We start from the raw sequence: 17,853 nt of genomic DNA, 5'->3' as shown, positions 1-17,853 counted from the left end.
AGAGACAAGACCGGTGAAACGGGAAAATAAACATGGAGATAAGGCTGGAGACTACAAAAACCAACACAGGAAGCTAGACACAAGAGAACGAGAGAAACACTGAGGGAGGAATTAGTCTCACTAAACACTTAAAGCATGAGGTAAATGAAACCAAGAATCAACTCAGAATATTCAAACACTATAATGTCCAAAAACTACAACGCAGGGCCATGACATATAGAGATTTACACTTGGTGAAACCTCGGCAGCTGCAATGATCCACGCTTGTGATGGCTCACATGATCAATAGGGGATCAATGACCCTCAGGAATACCTCCAAAGGGCCCCCTACATTGGGTTAAATACCTGGGTCACACAGTTGTTATAGAAGTGAGGAAGCCTTTTGGACGAGATGTGAAATATCTTCACAAGCCAAGAGACATCCAGTTACCTTCTTTTTAAGCACTCAACAGGATTTAATAATAATTTTAGTACTGTAGATTTAAAAAGGCAAACTATCTGACCAGAGCAGTATTCGTGTGATGTGAGATGATATGTGAGGAGAGAGAAAGTAAAATGTTTGTGTGTGAGTTGAGTCAGACGGGGCCGGATGCCAGGCCTTTGATTAACTGCAGCCAGCCCAGAATCATGAGGTGTTCCCGTTGTTAGAAGACATGGAGCTCCTGCTGAGAGTGATATCAAAGGGCTGCAGTCACTACTGCTGATCTGCCAGCTACCTGCTGTGTCAACATGTCTGTCACCACTGCCACGCTGGGCCAGGGATCATACACGAGAAGGGTCAGGTGGGGAAATGAGTCGAGAAGTAGAAGAGGAGAGGATTTGTGTTTGTGTTGGTGCTCGTGTGATGAATTATAAATGGTTGGAAAGAGGAGGAAAAAGAGCAGATCAGGTTGGACAAATCACTTACTGTCCTCCGAAGAGCTGCATCCCCAGCAAGGCAAAGACCACAATGAAGAGGAACAGGAGGAAGAGCAAGCTGATGATGGACTTCATTGAGTTCAGGAGGGAAACAACAAGGTTCCTTAAAGAGTTCCAGTATCTGACATGAAAGAGCAAACAAAAAGAGGGGCACAAAGAAATTATTGTTGTACATACTGGAGCACACACACACACACACACACACACAAAACAAACAAACAAACAAACAAACAGGAAGACTCAGACAGAAGTCATATGACAAATCTTGCAAATTACACATATCAGAACAACCAAAGCAGAGGAGGGCAGAGTGGAACAAATAGCAACAAGAAGTGTAGGTGGCATAAAACAAATCAGTGTGTACAGCTGCCAGTCTCACTGAATGACAAGATTAAGGCTAATCTTATGGCATGAAAGGTATAAACTATGACATGATTGTCAGTACAGGGAGCAAGGCAGAAAAGAATAGAAGAACACAGCTTCAATATTTAGGACCTTCTGGTAAGAAACTGTTTTATAGATGTATTGGTAAGTTTATTATCAGGTCTAGTCAAGTGCAGTCCAAGTGTTACGTTGCAGGTGTGTATTAGCACAATGCCACAATATTAGCAGGAGTGGACAACCCAATAAATTAACCCCAAGTGTTAGGATGCCTGGGTCGTTGACCCAGGGTTTTTGAGTTTATTATATTATTTATAATTTCTAGTCTTTGGTTTCTTTGAGTTCTGTCTTATGGTTTATGTCTCTGTCTTCTCTAGTTGCTCTGTCTCCCCTGTCAGCTGTATCCCCTTGTGTAGTTCGCGTCTCTGTGTATCCTTAGTAGCTATATCCCCGTGTCCAGTCAGTGTCTGTGTCTGCCCTGGTCCCACGTCTCTGTTCCCTCTGTTGCAGTGCGTGCGTGTGAGTCTGTGTCTTTAGTTCAGTCTGTGTCATGTTTCCTGTTTTATTTTGAAGGTCCTTGTCTGAGGTTAATGTATCTGGTTTCGCTTCCCCTTGTCTCATTAGGCCTGATTTGCCCCAGCTGTTTCCCTCCTGTTACCCATTCCCTGATTGCTCCCTCTGTGTATTTAAGCCCTGTGTTTCTCTGTGTCGCGATCTACCGTTTATTTTGCTGTGTGTTTGTCTGCTTGCCTGAGTTTATGTTTAAAGTCTCAGTTCTGGTATCTTTTTAGTTCAGCATTAAAGCTGTTTTTTGAGTTTACTTTGTGCCTCCAAGTGTCTGCACTTTTGGGTCCACGATTCCTGTCTGCACACAGCCTACACCTAACACCAAGGTCAGACTGTGTGATGCCCAAACCAAAGAGCTCATACAACAGGACAGTTATGTCAAGCACAACAATAAATATACAACAGAATGTCTGAAAAAGAAATACTGTGGGAAGACCTTAAGAGTGCAATAAGAACCATATACATGAATGCAATACAATTTTCAGCTAGATTCAGGTTTTGCTCAGTAAAGTAGTGCTTTCAGTTTTATGATACATTGAAAGCTTTTCCTGTATTGCTTCCTGAAGACACATTTTAAGTGTTCAGATTAAAAGTCAAGGCAAAGAGATAAAAAGCAGACTCCTTAAGATTTCTCACTCTAACGTTATGTATATTTCACAGTTATGCACTGTATACTGTTTTTGTGTTCCACTTTGTCTGATTTATGACACCAAGAAGGAGACATTTTTCATCTAAACTGCAGCACACAATGAACACAATAATATTGGTGGGGCTGCAAAGTGCAAACAAAGAAAACATTTCTGCATTGAAGGCATGTTGTCAGGGATCTGTGTGCAGGCAGGCGGAGACTCGTCGAGACAAAATAGCAACTCAAAAACCACAGCTTTATTACCAGCAAATAACAAACACATAAACTGAACAATGAAAGCTGAGACCGGAAACACAAAGGCAAATCTGAGGGTACGACACGACGCTGAACACTGGAGGACACACACTATATACACACATGAGGGAACGAGGAACAGGTGGGGACACAGCTGGGAGAAATTAGACCTAACGAGACAGAGAAAGCAAAACTAGAAACACTGATATAAGACATAAACCTTCAAAATAAAACAGGAAACACGAGGGCACAAGGACAAAACCTAAGAACTAAACCCTTAACCAGAATAAACTGAAACATAGATTTATAATAATGATCAACAAAGCAAAACAAGGGAATCAGAATATAACCCATAATACAAAATCAAACCAAAACATAAGAACTCAAAATGCTGGGTCAAAATCACCCAGAACCGTGACAAATGTATGGTTATACCTTGTAGTTTCACACAGTGAACTTACTTGGTGACTTTGAAAATCCTAAGCAGTCTCAGAGCTCTCAGCACACTGATACCAAACGATGCTCCTGGTTTAATCATGTCCCAGATCACCTCAAAAATGCTGCCAACAATCACCTGAAGACAAAAGGAGAAGGTAAAGTTATTACCTGATGTGTGTGGCTCTGCTTTTAGGACACCAGTCATCACCAAACAGAAGCTTGGATTACAGCCTACACTTACCCCAAAATCAAAGCAGTTAAAGGAGGAGTGGAAATAATTCCTTACTCCGAGGCCGTACATCTTCAAAGTCATCTCAGTCAGAAACAAACCCAGAAACACAAACTCTGCAGTGTCTGATGGACAGAGCAACAAAACAGAGAGCGTGTAGTCATACAGGCGGTGAATAAGTGAGTATGTAGGAGTGCATTTTATTCTGACACTTACAGAGGGCTCTTGTAAGCCACTCGGGTTGGTCATAGTGGACTATGGCCACGCAGAGTGTGTTGAGGCCAACCACACACAGGACGATCCAGTAGAAACTCTGAGCCTTCACCATGCGGCGGATGAAGAAGCGGGTCCTCTTCTCTTTACGCCGGAAGTAAGATGAGCTGTCCATCTTACCGCTGCTTTTCACACTGGCCCGACCAAACGGAGAGCCAGGAGGAGCTGAAAACGATGACCAAGAGGTGAGAAAGGAAATGTGTGAGTGTGCAGCGTCTAATTATTTCTCAGATTCACAGTTTTCACAATGAATCACTGTTCGTTTCCTTTGCTTTTTTTCCCCTGGTGATCTTAAAATTAGCTTTTACACTCAGATGGCTGTAATGCTTACAAGGCTTTCGTTTAGCAATCATAGAGAAAATAATCCACCTACTTCCTCTTTTAGACATAAATTAAATATTTTTTATTGTAAGGTAAATCTGTATAGAAACACTTAGGCCAGCTGTAGTTTTACAGGAACTGTGTGATGGATATGGGTATGTGTTTGGCACACTGGTTTCCTGCCTTCCATTCATAAAAGACTCACATTCTGTGACTCATATAAACTAAGCTGGTGTGGTTTGGTTTATAATTTTTTTTTACAGTAATGTTTTCTAATAAGAGCTTGCATGCATCACATCCTGCCCTTTCAGCTGTGGTGTAATTAAATATTCAGGCTTCTGTGTATTGGGATTTTTTGCTTCGAAGAAATAAACATTTTACTTCTGTTGGGTTAAGAAAGCTGCACTCAGAATTTCAACCAAAACAAACACAACAGACTTTATGAACCCAGTATCAAAGGCACTGTTAATTCTCTGTAAATAACCTCTCTCCTCTACACATGAGCAGCTCATGCAGGTTAGACAGAGCAGTAGGAAGGCTTTGATGCAACTGTAGTTTTTTTTTCTTTCAAATATTAGGTCTGTACTCATGGAATACAAAACAGAGTAAAAGTGTGTGTGTGTGTGTGTCTCTCTCTCTCTCTCTCTCTCTCTCTCTCTATATATATATATATATATATATGTGTGTGTGTGTGTGTGTGTGTGTGTGTGTGTGTGTGTGTGTGTGTGTGTGTGTGTGTATTTATTTATTTATTTATTTGCTCCAGTCAGGTCACTAAAGTACTCCACTGCTTCTCCTTTACCACAATGTACCCACTGAGACCCATAAATACAGATAAGGTAGCATCCTAATTTTATGCCCCTAAAGCGAGTGTCACTGGTCTCAGGGTGTTTGAGATTCAGATCACTTTATTTGTACCTACAGAGAGATACTCTGCACAGCATGCCTGGATTGTTTACCACAGGCTTGAATGTTGTACGTAGAATCTGCTGGAGCTACTCTTCCAGTTTTCCAGTTTGGGGTTTACATAATGCTACTAATATCCCCTAATGCTCCTATTATCGCAGGAACCACTTTGGATTTCACTTTCCACGTCTGCTGCATCTTCACCTCCTGGTACTGCTCAGTTTTCTCATGCATAGTTGTAAGGCCGTTCTTTCTAACAACAAATAAGGAGTTAAAATTGCAGTTGAAACATCCCCCTAGAAAAAATCTCCCAGACTTAAACCGCTCATATTACGCATAAGCCCTCCTCTGAATACGAGTCTGATACATCTAGGAAGAAACTGAAAGTCACTAGGAAAAAGGTGCAAGTATTGAAGGAAAACTGAGCCAGCTGTAACTGTCTGGTGCACAGGGACACTCACTCGAGTGTAATTCTTCCATTTGACTATTTCATGTAGACTGAGACTTTCTGCACATGACACCAATAGAAAGGACAAAACTGATTCAGTGAATGCACAATAAAATAATATTTCTGTGGTTTGGTCAATGTAGAAATAGAACAGTTTTAGAACAACATGGGGTAGGGCTCTCAGTTCTGTTCGTATTTATCTTGTTTTAATTTGAAATACTGTTCTATTTTCATGCTATAGACATTTTTTAAGACTGCTGGTTTTATATTATCCTAATCTTCAGTGTGTGTTTTTAAGTTTTTAGTTACTGGTATTAATAAGTTACTGGTAAGTTGCTGCTATTTTGGGGGCAACTATTGAGCTAAGCTCACAAAAAGTTTCTTTTAACTGTTATACTAGGTAGAAAAATGTGCTCTAAACAGATTTAACACACTTTTAAATCTGCTCCCAAGCAATAAACTCGTTCATGGCCAAGAATGTAAACTGATTAATTTTTTTTTTTTTTAATCTCCCCATGGGACATAAATCAAACCATTAAATCACCTAAACACTCCTTGAAATTTACCTGCAGCTGCTCATTAAAACTGTGCACCTACTACTTCTGTGCTGCACAGCAGAACTGCAGGCATTATGAGTGAAACCAGTGAGATGAGACATGGAATATATATGACATCTATTCCCTCAGCAATGTTTTTTCTAAACAAACAAACAAACAAAAAAACAGTCATTAGATCAGATAATGGGGAAAAAAAAGAAGGCAGCTAAATTGTTTCATTTACCCTGCTAATGCTTGTTTCCAACCCACAGACAAGCAATTACACGTTGGCTTTGTTGGGAAGCATGAAGTCCCTTAATATTAAAAAGTATAATTTGAATATGCTGCAGGTGATTCTCCTGCTATTTCAACAGCCTAATTAGAAAAGTTAATTATGCTCCTTTGCCCTCAAGGTGATCCACAGCCAGGAGAAACTTTAGACATTCGGTCTCTGAATCCAAGAGCTGCTAGAATAATATACATTATTAAGATCTTTGGCCTCGTGTTTAAATGTTGCAGAGACATGGCATCCTGATCTGATAAAGGGAGGCGACAGAGTCAGAGAACATGTTCACTGTAGAAGATGAGCCTTTATGGGGGGTTTATTGTAAAGGTCGTGTTTGTGAATAGACAGCATGTAAAGGTCAGGGGTATCCTGCTGGTGGACGTGGGTAAAAAAAAAAAAAAAAAAGATTTACCAACAGAGGAGATGTCTGCGAAAGGATCCTCCCCCTCCTCAGCGCTGATCAGGTCGTTTTTACCCTTCTTCACTTTGCCTCGCTTCAGGACTGTAAAAAGAACAGCGCGGATGTAAAAGGATAATAATATATATGAGGATACAGTAGGACCTGTTCTGCTTCATCTGCATTATTTAATGCAGATCTGTGAAAGTGAAGTTGATTATGCCAAGAAATGCTAGCATTTTCTTTTTCCAATGGAACAACTGTGTGCGTGTGGTGAAGATGGGTGAGCTAATTGGGAGCTATGAATAGCAGGCATCAATCACGTTTTTCATTTGGAGATTTTCTGCCTTGCTGCTTGAAGTCGGCCTTGGAATGAAAAACCGCCAGCATGACATGAATGTGAGGGTCATGTGACCACTTCAGTGCCGTTGGAGTGGTGGGCTCGTTCATTAAATCCAAACGCCTGTATATCTGCTCGGGAAAGCAGCTGAGAGGCAGGAAGGAGGCTGAGAAAATAAATACGGCTTTGAGACCACTCCAAGTCTAATTCTTCATCATCAAATCTCTTTCTGTAACTGAATCCCAGAAACCTTTGTTCCCTCTTCAGAGAGGGAAAAAAGCAGCTATGAAAATATCAACCTGTAAAAACTCGGTTTTTGAAGAAATGCCTGTACCTGCACTAAGATAACATATGTTTTGGTTGGCGGGTTTGCTTTGTTGTAAGCATTATATAATGATTCATTTATAGGAGCTCAAAAAACAGCCAAACTGATTTGAAAACAAGGAGATATCTGCACAAATGATTAAATTAAAGAAACCCCATATTTGTGAGAAAAGCAACAGATGTTATATTTTAATTTTTTTTTTTCAAATTTCTGTTCTTTGAAAGTAATTGAAAGCAGCTGCCGCACATCTTTTATCTATAAATGAAATATCCAGCCTGTAGAGTACGTTATAAAAAGGCTAATTTCCTCAATTTCTTATCATTAAAAGTCTTAGTAAATCATTTCAGAATAAAGAGTTTTATAATCCTTTTTTTCTCCAGACGGGCAGCTATGATTGACACTGTGCTCCGCTAATCATACCTGTCATTCATCTGACGGATGCCAAATACATATTTTCTGCTTCAACAACATCAGAGCGGTTTTTCTAAAGCTGTGCCTCATACGTTTTAATCCTCCATTTGTAACTGATTGAGGGAAATAACGCTGCTGACTACTGTCATTTTGCTGGAGTCATTAGCATGCATGTGTATCAAATGTGTGTGTATCAGTTTACCGTCATGTATGTATGTGTGTTGGTTCAATAGGTTTCCTTCAGACTATCGTTGTTAATCCCACTAATTAACCCCTCCCTTCACATCGGGCCTAATGCAATGACATCATGAGGAAGAGACAGAGACAGAGACAAAGAACAGTGAAGATGAGAGGGCAGAGTGGAAACCATGATTAGCAATCAAATGGCTGGCTAATCATAAATGCTGATATATTTTGCAGTCATGACCAGCAGGCTGCACTGTACTGACAGCATATTTTACAGATGTTCACTAGGACTTCATGTAACACTCCGCGCTATATTTTATATTTTATTTTAATGTTAAATGTAATAAGAGTAATTGTTTGAGTAAAAACCACTAATTAGCACAAATACAGTTAAGATTATAAGTTTACATAGTACACTCACCATAGGCATGAATGTCACAGTAATTTTGGGCTTAAACTATTTATTTTAACTGCTGGGTGCACAGGTTTTAATGTATTTTGGATTTTCTCTAATTCCCATAGAGTTAAAAGTATACATACAGGCTCAAAATACAAAATATGAGTAACTGTATTCTGTTACAGTTACCGTTTAAAAAGGTGGTATTTAGAATACAGTTACTTTGTTGAAATAAATGGATTACACGGTGGTATTTTCCTGTTTCCTGTTGTTGCGGGTCAGGATGTTCTGTTGTTCCAGGCGGCAGCGTTACGGTTGCCATGGCTACAGGGTGATGCTCTCTCTGCTACTGTAGCTGTGTCCCAAAACGTCGGCTGCATCCTCCGGAGGCCGCATTTGAAGGCCGATTACGTCACAGCCAGGCGACAAAGGCTGTCCCAATTCGTCGACTCCTACAAATTCGTCCTTTATTTCCCTGAATTTGAAGGATGGGTCGGGTGTGTCCTTCGTGGCCCACCATATCCCAGAATTCATAGCGCGGCTCAGCCAAATTTCAGCTGCCAACAATGGCGGCCGCTAATAAGTTTTAAAATTAGTCTTATTAATCTTTGTTGGTCGCAAAATAAACTTTTAACATATTTTCAGGCGAGAAAGTAGCTGTGTAAATTACAAATATGTGCTTCGTTTATCAAGATATCGCATATTTGCAAAAGTGTGCCGATGTTTTCGGAGACGTCTGTTACGTCTGTTAAAGACAAGAACTAACAGACTTAAAAACTCCTTTGTCCCACACGCCATCAGACTGTTTAACTCCTCTCTGGAGGGGAGAGGGAGGGGAAACAGGAGGACAAAGGAGGGAACAACTAAGCTGTAGTGCCTCTTCACCTCACTGTGCAATACCTTTTGTGCAATACTTTTGTAAATAGTCAACGGTGCAATAGACTCAATACTTGAAATGTGCAATTCACTTGTATTTTTATTTTTATTCCTATTTATTCTATTTATCCCCTTCGTATATTTTATTTATATTGTCTCTGTATTTATATATATGTGTGTGTGTATAACTCTGTAACTTCTGTCGGTGCTGTGCTTTTTTGGAAATCGAATTTCCCAGAGGAACCCACCCGAGGGATTAATAAAGTTCTATCTTATCTTATCTTATCTTACCCACCAGCTCGATAGCAAGCCGGGGGGTTCAATGGTCACTCCAGCCGGCGAGAGCAGCGGACTCCCGGCTTCATCGTTTTCAGACCCCCGCTCTTTCGCTACTCAGGTTAAACATGATATAGAAGTCACTCGGATAACTTAAAAATGTAATTGTTTGCCTTTTTTCTGTGTTTTATTTGTTCCGGAGTAAATCGGTTTGGCTGAGATCAAAGTTATTAGATTATTAGATTAAATAAAACTTTATTAATCCATCGGGTGGGTTCCTCCGGGGTTTTCACACAGCTGAATAAACGTTAAACAGAAATGTGAGACGGTCGAGAATTTACGCCAGTGTCCTGTTATATTTTAGATAGCAAGGAGCAGACGGACACCGACACAGCGGTGACGCAAATCTGAAGGCTAGACCGTCCAATTTCACAGCCTCGCACTTCCGGCCTTCTCGGTCTTCGAAGGACCCGGCCCACGTAGACCGCGAAGCGCGAAGGCCGGGTCCTCCGAAGGGTGCAGCCGACGTTTTGGGACACAGCTTGTATGTTTCCTGGGTGAGAGAGGCCTTTTTGTTGTTGTTGTTGTGCTAAGGTAATAGGCAGAATGCTACAGGCATAGCCCTGAAGAATGTAGCCTCATGGGCAGTGTAGTCCGTGCTGCAGGGAGAATGGACTGCCATACCCGTTAAGTGTCTGTGAGTGCGAGGAGGGAGAAAAAAGGAGAGTGGAAAAGTACGAGTTGTCATCGAGCAGAAACAGGAGCTGGAAGCATGTAAATATAATAATAACCACTGCAGCCAAGAAGAGTGCCTGACGAGCCCAGTTGTAAGTAAGCTATTAAGACTCGACTGTACACTGCGTTTGTGTTTTTCTCCGAAACAATAAGTTCCGTTGGAGCAGCCTTTCAATGCCTCTCTCTGTGTCTCGCTAGCAAACTTGACCCAGACAACAAAGTAAAACTAGTTTTCGGCTACGAGCCCGACACAAACCCACCGTATTAGCCAGAGGTCCCTTTACTACGGTTTGTAGCTGCGGACCTTAGATAATAGTAATAAATCACATTCATGTAGTTGTAAACAGCATATTAAGTAATCCAAAGTATTCAGAATACGTTACTCTCATTGTAACGTAACGGAATACGTTACAAAATAAATTTTGGGGCATATATTCTGTAATCTGTAGTGGAATACAAACCTTCCCAACACTGCAAATGCACACCTCCCCTATATTTGGTTAAATGTCCCTTAGCAAGTTGTACTTCAGTCAGATGTCTCTACCATCAACCAGCTTCTGGTTTAATTCTTTCTGGATATTTGACCACCTCTTTCCTGTTTTTAAGAATATAGTCCTCAAAATTTCAGTATGTTTGAGGTCAAGGCGTTTATGCATTATAGTTATTTGGTGAAGCAATTAATTTGGCATTAGCAAAAGAGCAAAGATTAGCAAGCTAAATACATAAATCTGCTAATGGTTTGTCAGTAATATTAACTGATAATAACTGTTATAATAATTCTGATGTGTTATGATGCAAATGTCTCAAAAGCCTGGAAACAGACTAAACATACTGAGGTGACTGACTGGTTAAATTTAAATAAAGAACCTTAAAGATTTTAGATATATGCTAATTATCTGAGAATTGCACAACAAAATCTGTTTAGCCATAGATTATTTTTGCATGAAAAGTTAAAAATTGCAAGAACAACTACTTTGTGTACTCTGCATGTTCATGGTTTTCAAAGATCCAAATAGTCACTGCTAACTTCAGGCGGGACTTGATCCTAATCCCCCTACAAGCTGTTTGCTGACAACCATTACACAAAAACACGACAAACAAAACACTAAATAACTACCAGCAAAACATACGTGACACTGTGAGATTAGACTGTAATAGAAAAGAAGAAAGAAAACAACATTCAAGCAAAAGACCACAACAGCCATCTTAAAGTTAAACAAATAAAATAAAATGAGGTGTAAACTGCATGTCTCAAATCATATGTGCAGTCATTTCAAAGTGGTTCAGGGTGGGGTGTGATCTCTGAAGAAGAGTTTACAGTACTTTTGCTTGAAGTGCTCATTCTTAGTGCTCAACAGCACTTCTAAGGCTAAAACTGTGAAAACGACATGCTGCAGTGTTACATGCCAGACAATTTTTTGGCTGCTGCATTGAGTTCCTGGACTTCTGTCATCTCCATAGGATTGCCAGCTAGCTTGTTGGGTTTAAAAAAAAAAAAAACTCTAATCACAGTAATAATTTGCATCATAAAAGTCCATGCAACAAGTAGACAGGTGAAAAAAAGAGCCAGATCACATCCATGACTGATGACTTTAAAATGATCCATGTGCACAAGTTTAATGATGTCCAAAAGCAGTCATGAGATGGAAACGATGAGCCATACCGTCTCTGTGCCTGGTTTACCATCGGCCTCCTGTGGTAATGGACCATGGTAAAGCAGGCAACAGATACTCAGCCCTGTTTTCACCTGGAAGGTTTTGTTTCCTCTTGTACCACGCACCGTCCAGTGGGGACTTCTCCTCTGCAATCTCATCCTCCTCCTCCAGCAACACCTCCTCTGCAGCGAAAGAGAGAAAGGGAAAAAAAAAGGGGGATTTTCTTTTTTACCCTTTTTTTTTTTTTTCCCTAAACACAACCATGCTTTTTGAAAGATGAGTCTAACCTGCTTTGCAGATCCACTCCAAGTATCCGGTGAGCTCTCTCTCAATCTGCTGTTGCCTGCGAAGCTTTAGAAACTCCTGTCTCTTCTCCACACGCTCTCGCTCTTTGGCAAATTCTCTGTTGAGGCAGGTTTTTTTTTTTATATATACACAGCAAGAACAGATTGCATTAACATTTAACATGTGGTAGTTTGCATTTAAAGACTTTTTTTTATGTTTGGCTCATGTAAGCAGATATTGATCTACGTAAGACACAGATAAACTGTAGATGAAGTTGAGGTTCAAACAATTCGGGCAGATGGATTAATAAGGTCAGAGTTAAGATGACAGCTGGGAAACTGTTGAGGATATGCAAGAGGAAAAAAAGGCTGCTGGCATAGCCATAACTCTCAGGAGATATTTCCAACATTTTCAGACATGAAATGTTTGGGTGGAGAAGAAAGCTCATGATGCTGTTTCATGGCTCTGTGAGATAGGACTATTGGCAGCATATGCACTTCACGTAGAGAAAACAATGAATCGTATGATATAGTATTTTTTCCTCAGTTCTGTTTTAGGAAGCATGTTTATTCAGTTTTCAGTTGTCGCACACAACATTCTTGTTTTAAGGTCTAATATGAAGCTATAAGCAGCAGGCTATTAGCTTAACATAAAGACTGAAAGCAGTGGTATGCATATGACATCTTTTTTTTCACAACCTCTGTAGTAGAATCATTTCAGGGATTAAGTTATTCAACCTTAGTAGTGCTAGAGTATGTCTGACTTTTCACTTGTGTTATTGCGATAATAAGATAAGAAAAGATTAACAAACAGCCTTTGACCAGCATTAGAAGTGCCTGCTCAAAGGATTTTGTTACCTTGTTGATTTCCTCTACTTTACTATTTATGCCTTGTATATAGTTAATGTAAGTTAATGGATTGGTGGCACACAGTCATCAGGAAGCATGATTTGGAATACTGAACAGTTCATAGTTTTTAATAGTTTCATGAAAACCAGGAAGATGAGAGGGCAAAGTGATCATTTCACCGAAGGAATATGAGCTAGCTGTTGTTGGATCATCATTTTTCTCAAGAGCTTCATTTTAAGCAGCGTTTCCTTACGACGTCCAGACTAATGATCAAACATGTTTGCTTTAATCAAGAGTTTAAAAAGACAAGAGGCCGTGAGTCACGGCAGGTGAGGCAGGGCTCTCTGTGACCATAGACACAATGAGATGGACAGACGTTGCCTTTAGGAGTGCAGAGGACCAGGATGATTAAAGCTACCGAGCACAGGCTTTTCATTACACAAGACAGGGAAAGACAATGAGAGGAAGAAGGTGAAAAGGAGAAGCAGTAGATGATAGAAAAGCATGCTGAATATTCTGTTGATTTACTTGATTAACACTCAGTTTCAAGCCATAAGATAATCTTATTTTTTGCTGCTCCTATAAACAGCTACAATGTGGCCCTAAAATACTTATTTGTACATACAGGCCACCGAAACAGCCAGAAGCTTTAATTTAATGTCCTTTTAAAGATTATAAAATATTCTCAAGAAGTCTAATAGAAACGCATCCACTAACACATTCACATAATTTAAGTGACATAGACTTCCATTTACTGCTTATTAGCTTGCAGCATTTCCTGTCATATGGATGTGATGAGAGGATCCAAACATCAGTATGGAAGTTTATTTTTGCACTACTGAGAAAAAAGCTTACGTTCTGAGATATGTAAATTTTAAGCTACCTCTGAGTAAGTAAAAAATCTTGAAATATGTAACTCAAAATTTTAAGTTATTTAGTGGAAATTTTGATAAGATCACCAAAAATATATACATACTGTATACAAGGGACACATGGGCACAAGTCTTTAGCAGTTGGTAAAATTCTATATTTAGCGTTTTCAATCTCTAGTTCTTAGTTGCCCCCAACACACACTCACACACACAGTTTGTCATCCCTGTGTTCATTTTCTCGTGTGCTACATGTTCCTGTCCAAGTACAGTGGAACCCCGACTTACGAATGCCCCATTTAACGAAAAATTCAAGTTATGAAGGCACTTAACGGCAATATTTCTGCCCGTGTTACAGCAAAATGCCCGTGTAACGAAATCTGCTGGCTCTGATTGGCTGAGTCCAGAAGGCCCACAATGCCTTCCGAATCATGTGACAACCCCCTTGGCTTCCGTACTTGCGCTTCGCTGTTCCACTTGAACGACGTATTGTTGTTGCAGTTAGCAATTAGCCTATCGTTCACTCAAAAGGCACGATGAGTGCTTCGACTTACGAAAGACCCTTGGGAATGAATTAATTTCGTAAGTTGGGGTTTCTGCTGTATTAGTATTTGCTTCTTTTGTTCATTGACTAATTAAAAGTTAGTTTTCTTTGACTTTTTGTCTCACTCTTTCATTTTGGCACATCCTTTGACACAGACTGTGAGAAGCTGAAATTCAGTGAAAGAAACTGGCAACCTGACAAAAACAGCAGGGGCAGAGGTGATTTCAAACAAGGCAAACAATATAATGATCGTAAAGAAGAGAATATATAACTACAGTTCACCCTTTAGGTTTACCTGTAATATATGACTTACCCAGAAAGAACACCAAGCACCAGGTTAAGCATGAAGAAGGAGCCGATGATTATGAGAGGGATGAAGTAAAGCCAGTTCCAAGTGTTTCCTGCGACGTCATTGGTCTGGACACACAGAAAACAATATTAGCATTAGTACTGGTATATGTAGATTTAATTCTTCTGTGCTTTGTTGTGAGATGCACTCTCAAAATCAAATTAAGTTAAAGTTTGTATACGTTAAGCTCCAAGAACATTTTCAGTGTCTTTGCCAAACTCTGAAAAAAATGTGCAAAGCTTTTATTTCCAGTGGGAGTACAAATAAATAAATTCTCATTTCATTCATTTAATTAAACTCATAAATAAAACAAAAAATCAAAGAAAAAAGAAGTGCAAAAGGACACCTGGGCTGACTGTTCATTTTCTTATTAAACTGCATGCTCAGTGTAAGGTAGTAACTACACTTTACTAAGTTAATGAATAAAGTTTTGAATAAACTTGGTTCTGTATTATTGCTTTTCTTCAAACTATTTTCAAATTTTCATCCACAGCTCTGAATATAAATGTATTTTTCACTACTGTGGCTGACAGAACAAGAACTTTTGCCTACTTGCCTCATCAGAAAAACAACTTTTCAATTAAATAAAACAAAACACTGAAAAAAACAACAACCCAACACTCTATCATATCAATGGGGTCCCCCAAAACAGCCCAGCTAATGTTCCTCATGCAAATAACTCGGTCCTCTATCAATGCCAAACAGAAACCTATATTTTAAAAATAAATTGCTCCTACACAAACAGAGAAACAGAGCATTTAAATGACTCTATATTCTCACTTCAAATACACAAACACAAACTGATCACCAGTCCAAGAAGGCACACGGCACCAACTGATATCAGGTAGGTGCAAAATGCAGACAACACAAACATAATAATTAGATCCCTGAACATTAGATGCATATCTGACGACTGAAATCCAAATCACGAGCATTAATCCGCTGAGATACCAGCCTCAGATGTTCACTTGTGTTTCCAGTGTTTCCGTGCTTAGTGCAGATGGTCAGACCCACAATGAAACATAAAAGAAAAGCTAAAAAATTAGGATCTACACTTATGGTCATTTAGTTCTGTCTGCTCTGTGATTTGTGACACACACACTTGTTTTTACACACTTGTTTTCATGTTTTAGTTGGGACATCCAATTGACATTATGCCATCCCTAGCATGCTTTCTCTAGCATTACCTAGCCACTTCCCCTAACCATAGAAAATAAATGCCATGGCCTAACCCTAACCTAATTATAGCTCTGACACTAAAACCTTCAAACTCAGGGACAGGTATTTTTTCCCCCATAAGGGACTTTTGGTCCCCACATATTAGCATTCCCATTTTTGGTCCTCACAAAAATATCTAAACATGGTACATACGTACACACACACACACACACACACACACACACACACACACACACACACTTACTACTCTATAGGATCCTGTGATTATGAAGTACTGTGTTCATATTAATGCAGTCATTAATGCCGAGTTTTTGGACTTTCCTCATTTATTGTTAGATCATTTCCTTAGTTATTTTTATCAGTAAAGTAAAACGAGTTTGTCTCAACAGCTCAGATTAGATGATAAACCATTATTTTAGCGTTTTTACAGTTTTTCTCAAATGCTAAAACACAAAAGCCAATCCTCTAAACAAAATGACCAGTTGTCTAAACACATTTACTAAATCTAGCCATCATTTACCAATATCATAAACACATGTCACATGAAGACACAATTCACAGGAGACAATCCTCCGTTGTCATAAATCTAAACACATCTTTCCTTGCTAAAACACAAGTTGCAAAAGAACTCATATTCTCAAATGAAAGCTCATGTTGTCACGGTCCGCTGTGACGGACCGAGTGGAGAGTGCGTGGAGGACTCAGGTGCAGACACGAGTGATAAGGAAGTGAACTTAAACAAAAGCGAGCCTTTTATTGTGGCTGATGAATACAAAAGAAGCAAACCAGAATAAGGGCAGCACAAGAGCAATAACTAAACAGAAACCTAAACTGGGAATAAACTAAGGTAAGGCTATGACTTGGAATACAATAGACCGGGCATGGAAACACGGAGGGTGGGAACACAGACGACGCGACACAGACTGTACGAAACACAGAGACTAAATACACATGAGGGATGATCAGGGGAAGTGGATGCACACGGGGAACACAGGTGACACTGATAATCATAACAAGACACGGCAGGAGTGAACGTAACACTGATGGGAGATGGGCAAAGTAAAGCAGGAAGTACACAGAGGTTCAAACAGGAGGAGAGAGAGCACGGGGAGAACGCAGACATAACGGGCTGGGGAAAACATAGAATAAAGCACAAAGAGAGACGAGGGCTCATAAATACACAGAGGGGCACACAGGGGGTAAGAGTCACGAAGGGAAAACACATAAGGAACAACGTAACAGATCAACCCAGGAAGCATGGCCTAAATAAAGAACAAAATACAAAAATACATGAAAACTAAGAATACTGGGCCCACATGGCCCAGGACCATGACACATGTGATGCAACATGCTTGCCACAGTCAGCAATATCTGAACACAATGAACACACCTGGCATCATTCATTACACACAACGACTCAAAATTGAAGACACCTGTTGCTAATGCTGTGATCACATGTATAAAAGCAAGTTCAGAGTGCACAGTATGCTGAAGAGTCCAAACAAACACAATGGATGAAGGCAGAGTCAGGGGAAGAGGAAGTCGATGCAAAGGAGGGAGAAGAGCTGGCCCTGGAAGAAGAGGAGCAGGCCAACGAGGAAGAGGAGGAGGCCCAGGAGGGAGAGCAAGACAACCTCGCACCATCATTACGGACGAGATGCGAGCAACAGTCATTGTCCATGGCATGACAATGGCTGAAGCAGGACTAAGAGTAGGGGTGGACGATATAAACGATATACGATAGAAACGATATAAATTTGGCCAACGATAGAGATTTTGAGTATATCGCTCTATCGCGATAGCGCATGTTGATGATGTCATCAAGCTGCGCCTGTTTTGGTCGAAAGCATCGCAGCGGCTAAAACCATTATCATCTGCAAATTATGGCGGGCCACAGTCATAGCAAAGAGATGAAGCACTTTTGAAATATGGGGAAAGCCAAAAACTGCGCTTCCTCCACTTCCGTAACATTGATTCATTAATGCTGAATTTTCT

The 17,853-nt window shown here is 40.0% G+C and overlaps 1 protein-coding gene across 2 annotated transcripts in view; it reads right to left on the bottom strand.

Moving 5' to 3' along the window:
* The window catches only part of cacna1bb (calcium channel, voltage-dependent, N type, alpha 1B subunit, b), a 221,111-nt gene that overhangs the window by 84,156 nt on the left and 119,102 nt on the right, over positions 1-17,853 (bottom strand). For both annotated transcript variants that reach the window (XM_085463201.1, XM_085463200.1), the window contains exons 6-13: positions 14,644-14,747; positions 12,072-12,187; positions 11,877-11,966; positions 6,599-6,688; positions 3,633-3,854; positions 3,429-3,541; positions 3,211-3,323; positions 908-1,039 (exon numbers count right to left, since the gene is read on the bottom strand). In XM_085463201.1, the coding sequence (XP_085319327.1) occupies positions 908-1,039; positions 3,211-3,323; positions 3,429-3,541; positions 3,633-3,854; positions 6,599-6,688; positions 11,877-11,966; positions 12,072-12,187; positions 14,644-14,747 (980 nt within the window). The remainder of the gene's footprint in view (positions 1-907; positions 1,040-3,210; positions 3,324-3,428; positions 3,542-3,632; positions 3,855-6,598; positions 6,689-11,876; positions 11,967-12,071; positions 12,188-14,643; positions 14,748-17,853) is intronic.

The sequence above is a fragment of the Copadichromis virginalis genome, linkage group LG7 (assembly GCF_057382275.1).
Source record: "Copadichromis virginalis isolate Kocher_CV1m ecotype Utaka linkage group LG7, C_Virginalis_male_GT1.1, whole genome shotgun sequence".
Lineage (NCBI taxonomy): Eukaryota > Metazoa > Chordata > Actinopteri > Cichliformes > Cichlidae > Copadichromis > Copadichromis virginalis.
This window is presented reverse-complemented; position numbering and strand designations above follow the sequence as displayed.